The 18,781-nt window shown below is 39.2% G+C and overlaps 1 protein-coding gene across 3 annotated transcripts in view; it reads right to left on the bottom strand.

The window, feature by feature from the left end:
* LOC137139487 (TOX high mobility group box family member 2-like) overlaps positions 1-18,781 on the bottom strand; it is a 72,228-nt gene that overhangs the window by 9,375 nt on the left and 44,072 nt on the right. For all 3 annotated transcript variants that reach the window (XM_067526794.1, XM_067526793.1, XM_067526795.1), the window contains one exon: positions 12,014-12,277. In XM_067526794.1, the coding sequence (XP_067382895.1) occupies positions 12,014-12,277 (264 nt within the window). The remainder of the gene's footprint in view (positions 1-12,013; positions 12,278-18,781) is intronic.

Here is an 18,781-nt window from a genome sequence, read left to right as displayed (position 1 = left end):
GAAAACAGGAAATGACTGCCTTTGAAAATCGCATTGTTTCAGCAAAACATTTGCCAAACAACACGCTGTATTCCACATAGCATGAAATTAACTAATCAAAATTCAAGGTCCAGGAGCACATTTGGCAGCTAAAGAAAAACTTCAAAATGGCTTTTGTGGTGTGTGGAAATGAATGGATGTTCCTATTCAGGGTGATGTGAAAGCACTACTTGTCTATTTCACAGCTTACAGGTAATATTCTTTTTTTGTGTGACTACGCCTGGTTTCATTAAAAAATAATCATCCCTCACTTTTAGGCAATGAGGCAGAAGACAGGCATTTGAAACGACATCTGTTCCACCCAAGCCTTTTAAGTGAAAATAGAATAAACTGAAGGTAGAGCTAATGGAATGACAAAACAGAAAAAAACAGGGTAAGTAATCTCCAGGAAAATTCAAGTTTTCGTACACAGGAATGAGTGATGACACACAACAGCTTGCAGCAACATGCAATCACCCAGGACAGCATATTTTCATTTTGTCTTTTTTTTCTCCTGTTATTGTACGAGAATCATGTTTGTGAACAGAGTCAAAGGCTCATACAGGAAGTCAAATATCAATGAAGCTGAAAGGTGAAACACAAATGAAAAATAGATGAATATGGATTAATCAGACTCTGAAAAGAGCACAATAAAACTCAACTCTACTCACTCTACTGTAATAACTTTCATTCTGTAGCAGATGGAATCCACTCTTAGATGCTTTGTAAGACAGGTTGACATATTCAGTCAGTTTTATACGTGTCTGTGTTTGATATGTGTATTACTACCTTTCCCAGATTATCTTTACGATAAAAAAGAAAAGAGTAGGTGTTTACTTGACTGCAAAATGACCAATTTAAGAGAGTCATAATGTTTTATTTTTGGAAAATAGTTTTGTTTCCTTGCCAAGCATTTTATCTAATCTCTGTCTTGCTTAATAAAAACAACAATCTATATCTGAGCAAAAGATAACAAAAAAAGAGGGGTGGAATGTGAACAGCATAGATTTTATGCTTAGAGCCCAAACATCTACGTATATTTGCAATGTCCACATGGAGACTAACTTATGACAGGCACAGTTTCCACTGCAAAGATTTATAGTAAGAAAGTAATAATTTGAACATCTGTCATGTTTAAAATTCAAATAAGACTTTAAAATACTTTATCTTGAATGTCTGAAGTTTCACTACTTAAATCAAGACTTCTAAATCTAGTTTGAAGCAGAAACAAAATCATTTAAAGATGCCTGCCAGGTTCTAGAAATCTTGACAAGTATTTTTTTTCCTTGCATATTTTTGTTTGGTGACAGCAAATTTCTCTAGATTTATGTTTTACTTGTTTGTAGGAGGCAGTCTTTTTTAATGGTTTTGTGGAGTTTACGTGACCAGAATAAAAGCCCCTATCAGCTAGCAGATATTAGTTATTGTGTATAAAATTACTCAAACACTGGAACCACATGTGGCTGTTGTGTTTCTTTCACTTCGACCCTTAATCACAAACATATTCATCAGAGTGTTTGTACACGTTGCCTTCATAAATTACTGATAATGAACGAAGTAATACCCACCATATACACGCTAAACCAAGCATGTTTTCCTCAGTATTTTCATGCTGGTGCAGAGAACTGTAATGATTGTGACAGCTATTGTTGTCATTGTTGAGAAATGAGAGAGTTACATCCCTTATTCAGAATGCAACATCTTGTGGCTGCACTTCATTCTGCTCTATTTTCTGATACTGTCAGTGGAGTGATTGGTATCTGGTCCTCTTCTATGATGGATTTCTCCCTGTGTTGATGCAAAATGGTGAGTCTGGAAAGTAGCTCTTTGACTAAGATGTGCTGACACTGGATCCTCATCATTTTCGTTTTTATTTTTTTTTAGGACTGTCTTGTCCTGTACCACTGGTTTAAACTACAGTTTATATCCATCCCCACGCTCTGCACTCAATCAGTATTTATCTGCCAAAGTGCCTTTAGATAGCAGGTTACGGAGGAACAGTACAATCCTGTGTGTAAGATACTGTGAGGCCACAACATTAGCTGCAGTGGTGCAGTGGTCTACTTTGGGTAAAATTTTAGTTTGCAGGCTAAATGGATGACATGCTTGAGGTAGAAGGTGGCAATGATTAAGTATAATAAGCACATTAAACGTAATACCACTTTTTCAAATCTATGGTAATATGTCAGAAACTATTTAGATAGAAAAAAACATGCTTTTAGATGCTTACAGACGGTATTGTCGGAAGAATTTCAGTACTAGTGCTGAGCTGTACTACATGAGCTGGACTACTGACACCAACAAAATACTATCACACTTTTTATTTAACAACAAATTTAACACGTTCTCGCATGTAAAATCTGATTGAAAACACATGTTGCTCTGTACCAAAAAGCATTTAGGCTCAATAGAAAGCATTAACCATAAAGACTGTAGTAAAAAATATACATCCAATTTAGTCGTTGGATACTGATTTTCTCCACACAAGGGGACACATTTGCAAAGCACATCAATGCTGATAGAGGGAGACTGGAGAAAAAGAGAGATGAAAAGGGTGGTGGGTAGAGGGAGAAAGATAGGGAGGGGGGCTGTAATTCTAAATGGACAGCACTGCACTGGCAAGAGATTAGAATTGACAGCCTGATAACTGCGTCACTATCAAAACAGTAGAGAGTGAGAGAAATAGAGAGACAGAGACAGAATTAGGAAGTGAGATAGTGAGAGAGGAGATGAGATGCAAAACAAGAGAGAGAGACAATGCAAAAAGAATAGATAAAAGGAGAAGGTAAGATGTAGAGACATAGAGAAGACCATTTTTGACAAAAAGAAGTACAGGTGCAGACACAGAGACTGAGTTTAAGAGACATGAAAATTAGACAATAAAACCAGGTAATAGAATGGCGGAGGATAAAAGAGTTCAACCAATCACAGCCTCCAGAATAAATGCATCATCATCATCATATACAGTGAGCAGAGAAGTGGGGAATGCAGCACGGGGTATTGATTTCAAAAGGCCATAAAAACAAACAGGAACTACTCAAAGGTGATGCACAGATACACTTTCTCCCTAAAGTAACGGTCATTACACCAAAGCATGATGCAAATACTGGGCGCAACACTAAATCAAATCCGAATGCCATCCACTTCCAAAGTCTATACACACTTTCCATGAATTTCAAGCTTAACAGCTGTAAAATGAGAAAAAGATGCACACACACACACACACGTATACACACAGCACTGGCTGGAGTTTTACGGAGAGTTAGTGTGCGCGCATCAACAGAGAATACATGGTGAATCCATTTTTACATGCTATTTTTGCAGTGAAGTGTTGTCTGAATGTGCACTGGCCTAAAGAATGAGACAAAGAACAGGCAGTACTCAATAGGTAACTGTGATACAGAAGAGCCTCTTAAAAACAGCAGTTCAAGAACATCAAAGATTAGTAGTGAGATAATCATTAATCAGGGAGTGATTGGGAAAAAGTCTAATAAAGGCAGCGTTACTTAGAGTCTGGTTTCTCCAATTATGAGGCCACATTTAGCTTTGTTTTTCTCAGTACTGTGCTGCCTAAATATTATCTGAAATCATTATATCAGCGCACTATAGAATGAACAGCTGACAGTCTGTAACATGGGACTGGTTTTACACAACGTTTATGGAAGAGAAGTGATCACGTTTTCTTTATTTTTTATGATATTCTTGAGTTCATTGTTTTAAAAACATGACCGGGAGTAAGGGTTTAATGATCCATTGTTTTTGGTCAGTGCATCAATCAAATAACCAAAAATCTGCCCCTGTACAATCTTTAATAGTGCAAGCAGAAATCTCTCCACACCAGCAGAGAAGCACAGCTCAGTGCAGCTGTTACAGACTGTAAGCCTTTGTGGGTTTATAAATAGATAAATGGTCATGGTTAGAGCAGCAGCAGTGAGAATAATGTAATTTCAAAATGCCATAAAAAGTCCAGCCCCTAAGTATTTAGACAGTTGTACGTTTGATTAGAGTTACATCTTTCATAAGAACTGTGTACAGTCATTTTAACACATATTAGTGACAAAAGGCATCAAAAGAAATTAAACATCTACTAAATGGTTTTTGGGCAGTTGTGTGTCACGTCAACATTAGTTTATGCACAAAAACCTGAAAAATTATTCTGTTGTTAAATAAAAGGTATGATGAATGATAAATATTATTCAAAGTTTTGCCAGACATCGTGATTGAAATACATTACAACATGATGTCACGTTGGCTTTTACTTTTATGAAAAAGCTCCATGATCAGATAGTTTTGGAGCAGGATAGAATCAAGGTTAGAGTGGGTTTTGAGAAAGAGGAAGCAGTCTTTGTTAAGTTACCATAATTGGGGCAGGGGATCATGTGGACTTGCATTTTGGTTTATGTTACATACATTTATTTAGTTATCCGTTTCAGCTAGCATTTCAAAATGCACCTGGATGTTGTGCTGTCAAAATGTTGGCAGGGGAAATGAGAATGCAAACAAAGCTGTTTGAGATGTGAATGATTCAATCTTTTCTACACTAGGGCTGAGCTACCATAAATGGAATCCAAAATACAACATGGTTGTTAAAATTGTTCTTACATCCAGAGTGTGTTCCAAAACATGTTAGTTAATTGTTACTCGATGTTCCTCAATATTATTCATATCTCAATACTTGTCAATTATTTTCATTCACTCATGTGTTAATCTTTTTATATATTCCCCTCACTTAGTTCACCACGAAAGCCTGATAGTTTGAACTATGTCTTAAAATATATACAGTGCCCTTCTCATCTGGAAGTTATTACAGTTCCTTGTCAGACTGACCATCTGTAAGCAATGAGGGAGACTGTATGTCAAAGCCACCAAACGAAACTCTGAGTAGAACCAGGCATTTGTCCAGAAAGCAGCTCTCATCAAACAAAAACACAGCCCGCCCCACACAATAATGAACCGGAAATGCAGACTCATGGGTCATGATCAAAACGACATGAAAGGACGTAAGTGGGAATCATATAGACCAGATCCATAAAGAGCATATTATGGAATTTGTATCCAGGTCTGGTACCATGCCATTACAAACATACAAGGTTTTATGATGTGGAGTATTTCAATAAACTTTTCAGATGTGGCTTTACACTACTGAGCTGGCAGTGTGGATTTGATTTCTACCAATATTCCCACTGCATTTTACTTCAAACTGCATGATTTATCTGATACTGGAAAATGAGTGACAGTTCTGAGGAGCTCCTCCCCACAAGCTTTGCCTAGCAGCACTGGACCTACTTAATCACCCTAAATTGCAATGTTGAGGCCCTTGTATTTGGTAATGTGGTGAAAACAGTGGCAAGTGAGAGCTAATTAGATTAACTGTGGTTTAACGAGCTGTTGGAGGGGCCCCCGCAGATTGGATTTTAATAAATAGTGGCAAAAGCATCTGCTATGCACTTCCTAGCTCTGCTGGCATCCTAATTGGCCCCAGTGGGTTGCTGTAGCTCAGCACTACACAGTGCAATTTAGAAGAGGAAAAATGCTTATCTTTAGTCCAGGTAAGTCTGGGAAACGAAAAGTCATTATGATTATACAGCGTTGCACAGAAGGCTTTATCAATAATAATACCACACTAATATAATTTCAAAGACGTTTATCACCACAGAACATTCACAGAAAAATCACAAAGAAGATAGAGAGAATACCTCAATGTTCAAACACAACAGATTTGAACATATTCATCTTATTCTATTGTTTTCAAGATGAAATGTTCCAATGATGAGGTCTTTGTAGAGGCAACACACAGAAAGGAAAAAAACAATTAATCAAACATGAATGACTGACCATAGCAGGGCTATCTCCATAGCAACAGCCCGAGGGGACAACTTGAACCCTTTAATGTGAGCTGGTGATGTCTTTTTGTAAACATCAGCGCAGCAGGGGGAGAAAGCCAATGAGAGAGCCTGGCAACAGAGGCATCACAGGGCAGCAACCTCTTGGTATCAATCGAAGTTTCCATTATCTGGCATTGAAAGGGCTGAAAAGTGCTTGGAAATATTGTATTCGGAAGCATTTGGAGTTGATAAGTGTCTTTGTACTACTGCCATTTGGAGTCCAAAAACATTGAGGTGTCTTCCAGTAAAGGTGTATCTTCATCCATCGTTCAGTAATCTTCAAAGCTAAACTTCCAACATCAGTGTCACAGTCATCTCTCATACTCATGAGTTATCGAACCTGCAACTCTAGCTGTGACCAAACAAGTACACAACCAGCCACAACAGCTGTCATTAAGGGTTAGTGGTTGTCAACTGTCATTTCACACTTCCCGGATAGATTTTGTTGTCCACTAATGTAATAAAAGTAAACTTTCTCCAACTTGTGACAAAGATTTTAGAGCTGATCTCACAAAGTAACCTTATTGCAGTCTAAAAAGGACAAGCACAGCATAAGTATACAGTAGCAGAATGGTAATTCAGGCAACCACAATGCTCTCAGCATGTAGAAGTGGAAAAGAACAGCATTTAGCTCTCTGTGGTCAGCGCTCAAGACAACAATCCCTTGTACTAACCTTCAGTAAGTTCTCAGTGAAAAGCGCAAGAACAAAAATCCCATCATTTTAGTGACAACATCTGTTACAATCTTTACTCCAGAAAAGATATGAATAATGTTTTGTTTTTTTTTAGTCTCCCAAAACAACCCCTAAGTGGCAGTGCAGAACGTAGAGCCTGGCAGAATTGCTGCTGGCAGGAGCAAGTTATCCATAAACCGTCTTTCAAACATTGTTGTCCTAAACCTCAGTCGATCCTTGGGTGAGAGTAATGGCTTCTTTGCGCCGGGCTGTGCAGTGCTATTGTAGAATCACAGAGCGGTTAATTGAAACAAATGACTCTAATAATGGGACATTATCCCCACAGGCTGGCTTTGTGGTGGGCCTAATTAGCATCACGGTGGTGGCAAGGAGGACGAGTCACCACGCTGATCCCTCGAAGGAGCCAGCCAAGGCCTCCTTTCAAGTGGGCAGTATGGGATTCTCCTACTTGCTACTGAACTTTCATACAGTAAAACAAGTGCTAGACAAATGCAAACAGGCTCAGTTACCCCTGGGGCAGGTCTAAAGGTGAATCGAACCTGTTAGACACTGTGCTGCGAGTGCTCTTGTTTATCTGCACTGTGACCCTTTCTGGCTGAGCCAGCTCAAAAGGCCTGACAGGTATTTTGGAAACCAAAAATTATTGCATTTTTGTTTCATGACTGTTTCATGATGAATGTTTTGCAAAAATGGATGCCAATTACTATTCTGTTGACTGACGAGTTAATCAACTAATTGTTTTCAACAATAATGACAATTAGTACCAACAATTCACCCTGTCTTCTGGCATGTCATCACCTTCTTCTTTGGAGCATCAATGGTCTGTGACTAATGTGACAACATGAGATATTGTTTTCCAGTTGTATTTTGATCACCACTGAAATCTGTTTTTGCCATTCCTGATTGTTTACCCTTGTACATGATGATCTCAAAAAGTCAGCTGTAATGCAGTGTTCACATCTCTGTGACCAAGTTGTTTTAAATATTCATTAGTCGTAACAGTCGCCTAAGGTTATTTGAATTAGTTCCATGAATATTCATGAACTGCAATGAATGTGCATTTGTTTTTAATGCTCAATCCGTTAATACTCCTCTTCATTACTCCACTCAGAACCCTGCATAATTAACTGCACAAAACAAAGCTTTATTTTTTTAAAGCGCTATTCTCTTTGCTAGACCATTTTTTTTTTCCCGCTGTTTAAACGAAACAAGAGTGCCCTACCAATTATCTCGCTGTCATTTCTCTTGACAACTACAAGACACATTGTTCGCCCCTCTCATGGAGTGTAGCACTGAAGGGCATCTGTCTTTTTGTAAAACGAAAAGACACAACAAAAAAACATTTCTACTGTTAAAAAAGTGATTTATCTGGAATGTCACGAAGATGTCATATCTATCCCAGTGAAAGGCAGCAGAGAATGCAGGCCATATGAGATATGTCTAAAACCTGCACTGGAGAAAAAAGGATTGCTGTTTCAATTTAAAGCGCACAGGTAATGCAGCGGAAATGTGCACGTGAGGCCAAAACAAACAATTTTCAGTACCATATTTTAGACAGCTTGTTTTAATGTAGTTCTTCTCATTTGACAGTAAAGATCTTCCAGATTCTAACATGTGTGACTAACATGCAGTTTATGCTGATTTACCACAAAGGTCTGTGTTTGCTCTTTACTTTGGTTTAACATCTTGATAAACTGCTATTTAATACAGTCTCCACCTGTTTTCAGCAAACAGTCTGACCGAAAGTTAAATTACTGACATATTGAAAACCCAAGTTCTTTTTTTTTGGAGGATATGAGACAAAACCAGAGCTAAAACGACTGTAAGTACTGGATTTGTTTTCATCAAGTGTCTGTAATCACAAGTGTAAACCAATGCTTTGTGATTATTTCAAGATTGCTGCGTGTGTAGGTGGGCAACTGTGTTGGGGGATCATGCACCTTGCCAGAATTATTAATACAGCACCACATGTTTAACAAAACTGTACAAAATTCCTTTCAAAAATTATGTGGCTCAATGCAAACATGTAAAAGTGGCAACTCCTCTTTGGTGACAGAGTCTTTCCTCCTCTCTAATCAGCCTCATTAAACCAGTAATGAGGCAGAGGCTGGCGCTCTGTTTCAATATTTAAACGTGCTGGTGCCCCTCAAGGATCCATGTTGGGGCTGTTCAGCAAAATCCTTCCCGACCCATCTGCTGTGAGCACACCCCCCCCCCCTTTTATATTTTCAAAGGGACAGATCTTGCTGGCATTTCCTCCTCGCTGTTGCCACAGCCAGACCTGAACGACAAGGGGGCTTGTTGAACATGAGACGCCTGGATGCCATGTCTTCCCCAAGTGCCAAGGTGGCAGAAATGCTGACAGCTGAGGGTGAGACAGGGATTCTGCCTAAGCATTGAACATTCACACCACAGCATGTTGCATTTCACAGTATCCAGTCATCCAAGACTTGACTTTTCTGTCTCCATTCCCAGAAGCTGCCAGAGTAGGTCAGTGTTGTGAGGAGGAGTTAAAGGAATGTAAGAGCATTTCTGATTGACAGCTCTGTCTTTCAAAATGCTGATGTTGATTATTCTGCTTGTTGGAGTCCTAGTAAATGGTGCAATTTTAAGTCTGAGAAATGGTTCAAAGATGGCAGTTAAAGACTATTATGAACAACTATTATGACTATTATGCAACTGCAGCAGAACGCATCTCCCCCTACTCCTGAACAAAGTCCTCAATCTGCCAGTCGAAAATAAACCAAACCTCAATGTACATCAAATGCACAAGTTCCGAGTTTTTCCCTAATGTGCAATGCCTGTATTTGACACCTGGTTTTCTGCTACACATCTTTTTGATTTAGCAGTTAATATTTCTGCTGCCTGTGGAACATAATTAGATGGAAAGGTGGAGGCTGTCAGACAGAATAAATTTAGCAGGAAAAAACAAGACCCTTGTAGAGGCTTATGCCACTCAGCAGCATAAGAATCTCAACATACGTAGGCAACTGTAAATGAAAGGACATTAACGGCAACAAGAATGTGAAAATTGTGCGCCTGTGTGGCGTGGTGATGATGGTCAATTCACGGCTCCCATTCCTGTAATGATTTAACTGTGTTTGCTGTAGGATCGATGTGCGCTGAAAAAGAGAATCCCAAAGCAGGGAGAAGTTTACAGAGCTTTAGCCTTAGGCTAAATGTTGTACAAAAACCAGCAACAACATCCCTTGAGATGAAGCGTATCTGTTGCTCCAGCTGAGCTTGTACTTGTAGGAGGTTTATATGTGCACTGAAGGATAGCTTTTATTGAAGAGAAGTGTATCCTTAAGGTAACACCGTCGACTTTTTATTTGCTTCTTTAGTAGTGGGGAAAGAAGACTGTCGAATGATTAGCATTTTGGTTTTCCGGCCATCTCCTTCAATTTTGTGGGTTTTTGGTGAGGCTTTTGTCAATAAAATACAACAAAGGTAAGGGCTTGTCTCTTCATTTGTGATCCCAGTTATATCAAGCACCTATTCCTTTTCACCCTTTATATTCTTTAAACATTCAGCAGGCATAAATTCAATCTTCCTTATTATACCTTTATCAGTATGAAATTAAGGTTAATTGACTTTGTTGGGGAAACATCAAATGAAACATGCCTAATGGAACCAAAATGAAAATAACGTCATCTTCAATTGCTTTAAAGTATTTCTCAATATATACAGCCTACTTTCCTATGCCTCAGCCTAAGAAATAAGCCCCCCTTGTCCCAGGAGATAATAAATGAATTGAATCCCCCCACTCCAACCCCCCAACCCCCCTCCGTCTTCCTTATCGGTCATCTATTTTTCCAGAGTAAGCTATTACTTGCTAGGGTTGCTAGGCAACAAGAAATATTAATAGAGGCTATTATTAGCCAGGCTCTGCTAGAGTAGTACTAAAATGTGGAAGTGGGAAACATGAATGTGTTACATAAATCTCTGGACCTTTCACAGTGTGTGCTAGTCTCTGTTTGTGTGGTGATTTACTGCAATGACACTTCATTTATGAGAAAAGGGGTGTGAAATAAGAAAATGGAACATTACCCTGAAGGGCTATTTGAAAATAAATAATTGCAAAGGTGAAACACAAGCTGTTTAAGAAGCAGGCATTCCTTCTCTTTTTTGTGCTAAAATGTTACTGTCCAAAAAGAGCTGCTTTGTTCCATATTAGTCATTCATGGATATGACAAAAGTACTTTACTTATAAATACTGCATACATGCATCAAGAGAAAAAGTTGCCTAAAGTCTAAATTGTTATGTAGGCTTTGTCAAACCGGCCATTAACGCTAAATTGCAGATCGACTGCATATGTTCCACTCAACAGCATCTTTCCCCTCTGTACCAAACATATTCAGCACATTAACCAATGGACTGTGAACTAATCCTGAAGACTGGCTTTAATGGAGGCCTTACTGCAGCTACCACCCACAGAAAAAAATGGAGCCGGCAACTTATGCAGTTTGATTCTGAAAATCACATAAGACCTGATTAACGCAGGATAAATGCCACGGATACTCACATTAAAGCATAAATATTCATGATGGAGGGCAGAGAGAAAAAAGTAATATTTATGTCAGATGAAAGTATATAACATTGAATAATTCACTACATAGACCATCTATAATTCATCTGGTTCGATCTTATGATTAAAGCATTTGAGTGTGTTCGCCACGGGTGTTTACATGTTCAGTCAGAAGCATGTTTAACACAAGAAAAAGTCCCTTCACTGGAGGGGTGGGGTGAGGTGGAGATCCTCAGAATTCTTTTGAAAAGAAAAAGTAGCTGACAAGGGATATCCCCCCACCCTGCTGAAAACCTCCACCCTCCCACCCCCCGAACACTTCTCCATTCCTTTTTTGCTTTTGCCGATCATACGGAATGAAAATGTGCAGCGCCAAGTTTCTTGCTCCCTTTCTTGGCTCACTTTGAGGTAATGAAATCTTTGAGTTGTGCAGCTGAATAGATATTAAAGGAGCTCTGCTGCAAAGGTCTGGGTGTTAAGGTGGTAGCAGCTCTTCGTATTTATAAATGCTGCATTATAAACTCTGGCCTCGCTTAGACGTCACTTTCTCAGCTTTCCTGGCATCTAACCAGACTAATTATCACTCTAACAAGAAACTCTTGGCAATTATAAAAAACTATCAGACTATTTCGAGGGGCACAGAGCAGAATTAGTCATTTTACTGTTCCATTGCTGTTTATAGCTTTAATGAATACTTTTTGGAAACATTTTTGGAAACATTTTAAGAAGATTAAACTGTCCACGCCACAAACCTTGTGAAATGCGTTTTGTGCTGACTTGCTGGCTCACTTCCAACCCTCTGACCACAAAGACTAATAGCCAACCACAGTGCTTGAGATGATCACGAAGCGACACAGCTATAAAAGGGGAAAATAAGTGTACTCACCGAGTGCATAGGCCCAGAGAGGAGGTGGGTGTCCTGACCCAGCATGTTGGACATCATGAGGGCAGGCAGCTCCGGGTAAGAGTAGGTGTTGAGCAGGCCGTTGTGAGGCAAGGAATGGAAGGGGTAACTCGACTCGTGCTCCATAAGGTGCAGCAGAGATGGGTCGGCGTGGTTCGGGGGTGTGATGGGGGGGATTTCATAGTCTTCATCCCCTGCACCTCCTCCTCCGCCACCACTGTTGCCTCTGCCGTGACTGGAGTAGCTCTGAAAAGGCAGATAAAGAGAGGATAAATCAGAGAAACTTCACCCTTTATTAATTTACTCATTTGTGCTACTTTTTAAGGTTTGCGCGAGGATAATTTCTTCCCAGTGTAAAACAAAGAACAATGCAGGACAGGTCACAGACAAACAAATGCATTCATTTATATGGGCAATTAAGAGTCTAACATATTAAAGAGTGTATGATTTAGAGTGTGGGAGGGAACATGCAGGGAACGTCCACACAAACAACAGGACAACATCAAAACTGTATACCTGCACCTCAAATTAGTGCCACATTTAATTATGGCAAAATATAAATATTCCACTTGCTTTAATCTCTAAGAGAGAGAAAAACATTTTCATGGTAAACTGAACTTCAGTGACAATGCAGGAGACAAAGAGCTAACAAAGGATGTTTCATAGTAATTAAGAAAGCTTCATAAGCTTCAGTTTTTAAATGCACCTGTTGGTTTTTGTTGTTCAGATTTGTGTTTGCAGAGACACTGAACTGCAGCAGTCAGTTCAATCTGTTTTGCTGAAAATAAAATAATTAGAATGCAAATTGTTGCACTTACAAAAGTGTAAAGAATTTATTCAACACAAACGTACACAGCAAATTAATTAGACAACAGCTGGTGTACAGAATAAAGTGCTTCAGAAATCTTGACAGCTTTAAAGCAACAAACTGTCAGGCTGCACGCCTATGAAATACAGTTAATCAAATTCATTACGTGGAAAAACACCACTGACAGTCAGTGGCTATTCTATAATCTCACGATTGTAATGCCAATCACGTTTTTAGAAACAGAAAATCTGTACTAAACAAACCTCACATTCTTCATGTATCCAGTATGTCAAAATGACCTCCTTAGGTAAAACAGCAGAGATTTTATGTCACTAATGAGATGATACATGGGCAGAGCCTGTGGCTGTCTTTTCCTGGGCCTATCTAGACATAATATTGCACTGAGAAATATGGTTTTGTGCTCTCAAAAAGCATACTGAGGGTATTCACCAGGGAATGAAAAGCAATTTTGTCAGAGGCAATCTGATGCCACCTCCCCTTTATAATGACTGAAGAAAATTAATCATCACAAATAATATTCCAGTGTCAGCCATTCAAGAGCTTTTTAATAGAATTTTTATTATTCATGTCTCGTGGTACACATCAACTAGTCCGTTCTGCAACATTTCAGAAATCAATTCAATATCATCTTCGTGTAGGCTGTCATCTCGCCTGCCGGTGCAGCAATTCATCTTGCAAACAAATACTTTTAGCAAACAAATGGCAAGAAATGACGAGGAACAGCTACAATATCCTCACTAGCAGAACTGGTGCTTGAAGATAGGATAAAAGTCTCATAATGTGTACTATCATTAGGGAGAAAATAAAAATAATAATAAAAGGGAATATGTTTACTATCAGGGAGTGATTTGCTATTTTCTTTTCCCATAACAGTCACTCTGCTTGCGTGGTGCTTGCTCAAAAATATTATCACTGACAATTCCTTTTTACTTGAAAAAAATTGCAATTGTCTGTTTCTTTGTTGTCTAATGTTTGTTATTGTTATGATTTGTTATTATTGTTAACAAACATACGTAGATACATCTCACTGGTTGATGCACATATCCCCTGACTACATAAGTAATGGCACCTGCCAAAGTATTCATACATTAAACTGAGGCCATCAGGTAACTGGAAACAGACAGTCTTTTGTTTATTGATCGACCGTGTGTTTTTTTTTAGAATTGCTGCCTGAGTGTTGTGCAACAATGCACAATATAAGTTGTCAGGTAATAAAGAAGAACAGACTTTTTCTTTACTGCAGTGTTTTGCAATCTTGGAAATTGTAATTTGATAAAAATCAGCTGGTAATAACTGTGATAATCACTTAATTGTTTAAACCATTCTTTGTAATAATGCAGAACCAGGCGCCTCTTTGTAGGCTGCCTCCAATGTCTTCACACATCTGATTGCTCCCACGGTGAGTTTGCATTTTATCAGTTCTGTACCCACCGTAAAACTCTGATTACCCTACCACATACATTTCAGACCAGAAATGCATAAAATACCAGACCAGAAAGCTAAATAATAGGCTAGAATATACTATAATATTACATACCACCCAGGTTTTTCTGACTCTCTGCATGATATTACGTTCCTGCTTGGACCTGTTCTCATATCAGGCTGCGATGCACCAAGAGAAAACACTCTTGATGGTGCACCTGCAGAAGAGTGTCCTTTTTCCATGCCAAACCTCCTCAGACTGCTAAATAAGAAATGGCAATGGTTTGCACTCCTTACTCCAACTTCTTACTTATATGGACCCTGAGGAACTTGAAGCTCTCAACTCTCTCTACAAGTGTCCGGTGGGTGTAGAAATTGGTGCGTGTTCTCTGTGCCCTACTGAAGTCCAACACCCTCTCCTTGGTTTTGAGGTGGAGGTTGTTGCTCTGACACCATTATTTTAGGGCTTCTACCTCCTCTCACCATTCCAACTGATCAGGCCAATAATGGTGGTGTCGTCCACAACTCAACTTTATAATAGTGTTATAGCTGTGTGTTGCTACACAGTTTCTAGAAAAGAAGGCGTACAGAACTGGACTTAGTGCTTCGTTCTTTTGTTCTTGCTGACAGAAGATACAGTCACGTTATGTAGGCACAGGCCAAAAGAAAACAATAGGCAACAACAAAATTTTATCAGTAAATACACCGTAAAGTCCGATGTGCACCTACATTTTATTTTATCGTTTGGAAAACATTTTAAAACACTATTGTTAACATGTAGTTCTCATAAATACATGTATCTTTAATTGGGTATATATGGTTTGGTTGTATATGTCAAATTCCTTGTTAATGCTGAATTTTAACAACATTGTTCATACAACAGATCTCTGTTGCCCCAAAAAGGGTTTTAAAGAATCCAGCATTGATCCAGTGATACAATATAATAAATCATGCATCTTCGCACTGCGATGAAACATAACTAAGATTTAAATACTGTCAGATTTTACCTTCTATCGTGTCTGTGAAGCTTTTTTTTTCTTTACAATTCTTATGATGCCCTCGGTGATAAGACCCAGGACAAGGACATCACAAGTTTAATATTTTCAAACATAGATAAATAATTCATAAATACGCTGTCTTTCAGGACACAGAGGAGAGTGGATAAAACACAGGAGGGTCAGGAAGAAACGCCAAATGTTGATTCAGCCTTCTTTTTCAGTAACCTTCACATACAGAGGTGAAATTTAAGCAAATCTGTCATTTTTTCTGGACTAGGACGGTGCTTCAGTCCTTCTATTTCCATGTCAACTCTTCCCTCTTTTTTGTAACTAAAAATCATTCTACAAACCCTTTTTTGTGTAAATCTGTTGTGCTTCAGCATTAAAACATTATTGCTCATTGGGTTTAACATAGTTAAACATAGATGTGATATGTCACTCCAAGGCATATGAACTATAAAACAACCTATAAAACATCATTCTTTCAAAAAGGAAATGCTTCATCCTATGAAAACTGTCTGAATTAATTTATTTAATTTGTGTTGTGTGTCTGCGTCATCTCAAATTCACAAAAGACACTCTATACAAGTTGCTAACTTGAAAAATGTACTTTGACACACAAGAATTTGGGTTAAAAGGTCCCTGCAATGTAGCTACACTTTGTCCAGTTATCTTATGTAGCTACGTTATCTTAAGTGGATACAAATGAATCAGCTTTGCTAAAAGTTTTCTTGACACAAATGGCTGGGAAGATGAGATGAAGTCATTAGCTTGGTGATGGAGTCGTTTGTGGCCTATGAGGTGTTTAGTGGAAGACAGCTCATCTGGGACCAATGATGTGTTCGTCAAAGGGAGGAGAATGAAAATGTTGCACAGTGCAAAAGAGAAGCAGTCTCATGGCTGATCGAGGGTAAATTGTCCGAAGACAAAAGCTGCCTATCTTTGATGAACTTCAGTGACTGACACACTTAAAAGTGTGTCCTGTAATATGAAACACAGATAAGGTTTAAAAATAACTAAGAATAAAAAAGTAAATCACATAACTTTGGACGAGTATACAGTGTCCTATGAAAAGTCATCCAGCCATATGCTACTTTGTAAAAAAAATGACAGAGCAGCACGGTTTTGGCGACAAACAACAGCTGGCCATGCATACATAAAGGTCTCCACGTCCACTCTCCGTATTCCAGATAGACGGATGGCAACAGTAAATCTTTAAACATCTTATGGGGAATTTCAAAATTCACCTTCACAGATCAACCTTGCAGAGAAGAGAAAGGACAAAAATCAAACTCATCATCAGTAGGTGCTGAACACTGCTAAGGCATGCTGCACAAGTGACCATTACTGCAGGGTCCACAAAGCCTATCTGACCTGGCTTTGAAATGACAAGGAACTCTATTTGGGTGATGTATCAAGAGAAGCAGGCAGCAAAGTACAATAGAAGGAGAAAGGAGTAGCAGACACACCAAGCTGACTGACAGAAAGACAGAACTAGGATAAGTGAAGTGTGTGTGTGTGTGTCTGTTGACGGGGGTTTACTATGTCTGATAGTAGCTCAGGGTCATAGGTGGCGTCTTTCACTAAAGGACAGGTGGACTATGGTGAGCTTCAACCAATAGCAAACGAGTGAGCAAGCCTCTTCCCTGCTCCCATATGGACTGGTAATTCTCTCAAATGTCACATCAAAATGGATCTCATTTAGGTGGGTAAAAAGGACCTGACTCTCCTTTGCAGATGTAGGTGGACCTGTGGTGGATTGTACCTGAACTCAAAAAACACAGCCGCAAAGAAGTATTTTCAAAAGGAGTGAAAAAGGGGCCATGTGCAACGCGTTTATGTCAGTTCAATTTCTTTTGAAAGAAAAACTCACTGTTAGAGATCAGAGAGGAAGGGTGAAAAATATCTCTGATCTTTGTGCCGAAACAGAAAAGTCTTTAATGTGTGGACCAAAGGCTGCATTTTTTGACAAGTGGGCAATACTGTGGTCTCAGCCACGTTTCCCATTCTTATTCATTAGAGAGAATAATATAAATAAATAAAATATGTTGTCTCGTAGTCACTCATCCCCCCCAAGGGAACATGGAAGCCCCAGTAATCACATATGGCACAATAGCTCTCCCATAATCCCCTTTATTTTTATTTTCATGATGTCACTCTCTTTAAGCCGGTTGCTTTATGAGTCGCAAACAGAGTGGAGAGGGGAGGAGAGGAGGAGCAGAGAGGAGAGGCAAAAGCAAGGGAGGGGTGAAAACAAATGATGTGAATCCCTCATTGTTCTTTCTCTATGCCCTCATTCCAGTCAGGGTAATAAGAGAACATTGTGATTTACTGTCAGTGAAGCGCAAGAGTGCATCAGAGAGAATCCACTGCAGCAGGGGCCATTAAAATAGATTTAACTTCCCACAGTATTAGGCCAGATGTCTACACTTCTATTATATTTCAATCAGCCATGACCTTGGTCTCCATATGATGAGAAAGATCACTAGGAGAGAGGGAAAGAGGGAGTGAAAATACACACGGAAAACCAATAGAAATATCAAACTACTTAGTCCCACTAAATCCCTCTGCTCCATTGTGCAGCATATACAGAGAGAGGCTGGGACCGAAATAGAGCCAAGGTTTCAAGTTCTCTTAAAAGAGTGTATGAATCATTGAGTGCACTCTCACTGCAGATAAGTTGCTGTTTTGGGGGGGAAGTGCTGCTTTTCTGCAGGGTATGGATTTGGGAGGGGGGGACCAAGGGAGTATGCCAAAAAACTGTGGGACAGTAGGTCGCTCTGACATTCTTTACAACTTCAGATATCAGGAGACATCAATAGCGGTGATACTGTTCATATTCTTCGAGCAGGGGGAGCATTGACTTCATATACCATCATGGATCAGCAACTCTTTGAACATTTTCCCTCTAACATTTCTTTTTCATTTAGCTTTTTACTGTAGATTCACCAATATTTCTCTATGCTTAATAAATGGTTTGTATCCTTTAAAAAAGGCTTCCATTAATTTTTAGCAGAGCAGAGTTGCTGCTTCTTCTATTTCTGATATTGTTAGTTATTAATCCTATTGGCTGGCATGGACTAATCTATGTACGGGACTACCCACCAATTGTTAAAAACTATAACTTGCCATCCCTCCTAGCATGGATGTGGATGTTGTGAGGATGTTCCTCCAGCGTTGTTTTCATAGATTGATGCTGAAAACCTGCTTTCAGTCTGAATTTGTGATACTGAAATTGTGCACTTGCTTGAAATTTAAATACACAGCGTACAACATGTATCGCTACTTCATTCTTACGACCTTGCCAGGGGCTCAGTTCGGCCACAAAGAGGGAATGAGATGTGTGTTGGCGTTTTCAGACCCTGAATTTTCATTCTTCATCCTTTGTCTGGAATGTCCCCCTAACTTTTCTTGAAGGTAAAGGATGCAAGTATACAGGATAGAGAGAGAAACACATCCACTAAAGTATAGGGGGGTAGTGGGTGGGGAGGGGGACTGGGA

Source organism: Channa argus, chromosome 13 (genome assembly GCF_033026475.1).
Source record: "Channa argus isolate prfri chromosome 13, Channa argus male v1.0, whole genome shotgun sequence".
NCBI lineage: Eukaryota > Metazoa > Chordata > Actinopteri > Anabantiformes > Channidae > Channa > Channa argus.
This window is presented reverse-complemented; position numbering and strand designations above follow the sequence as displayed.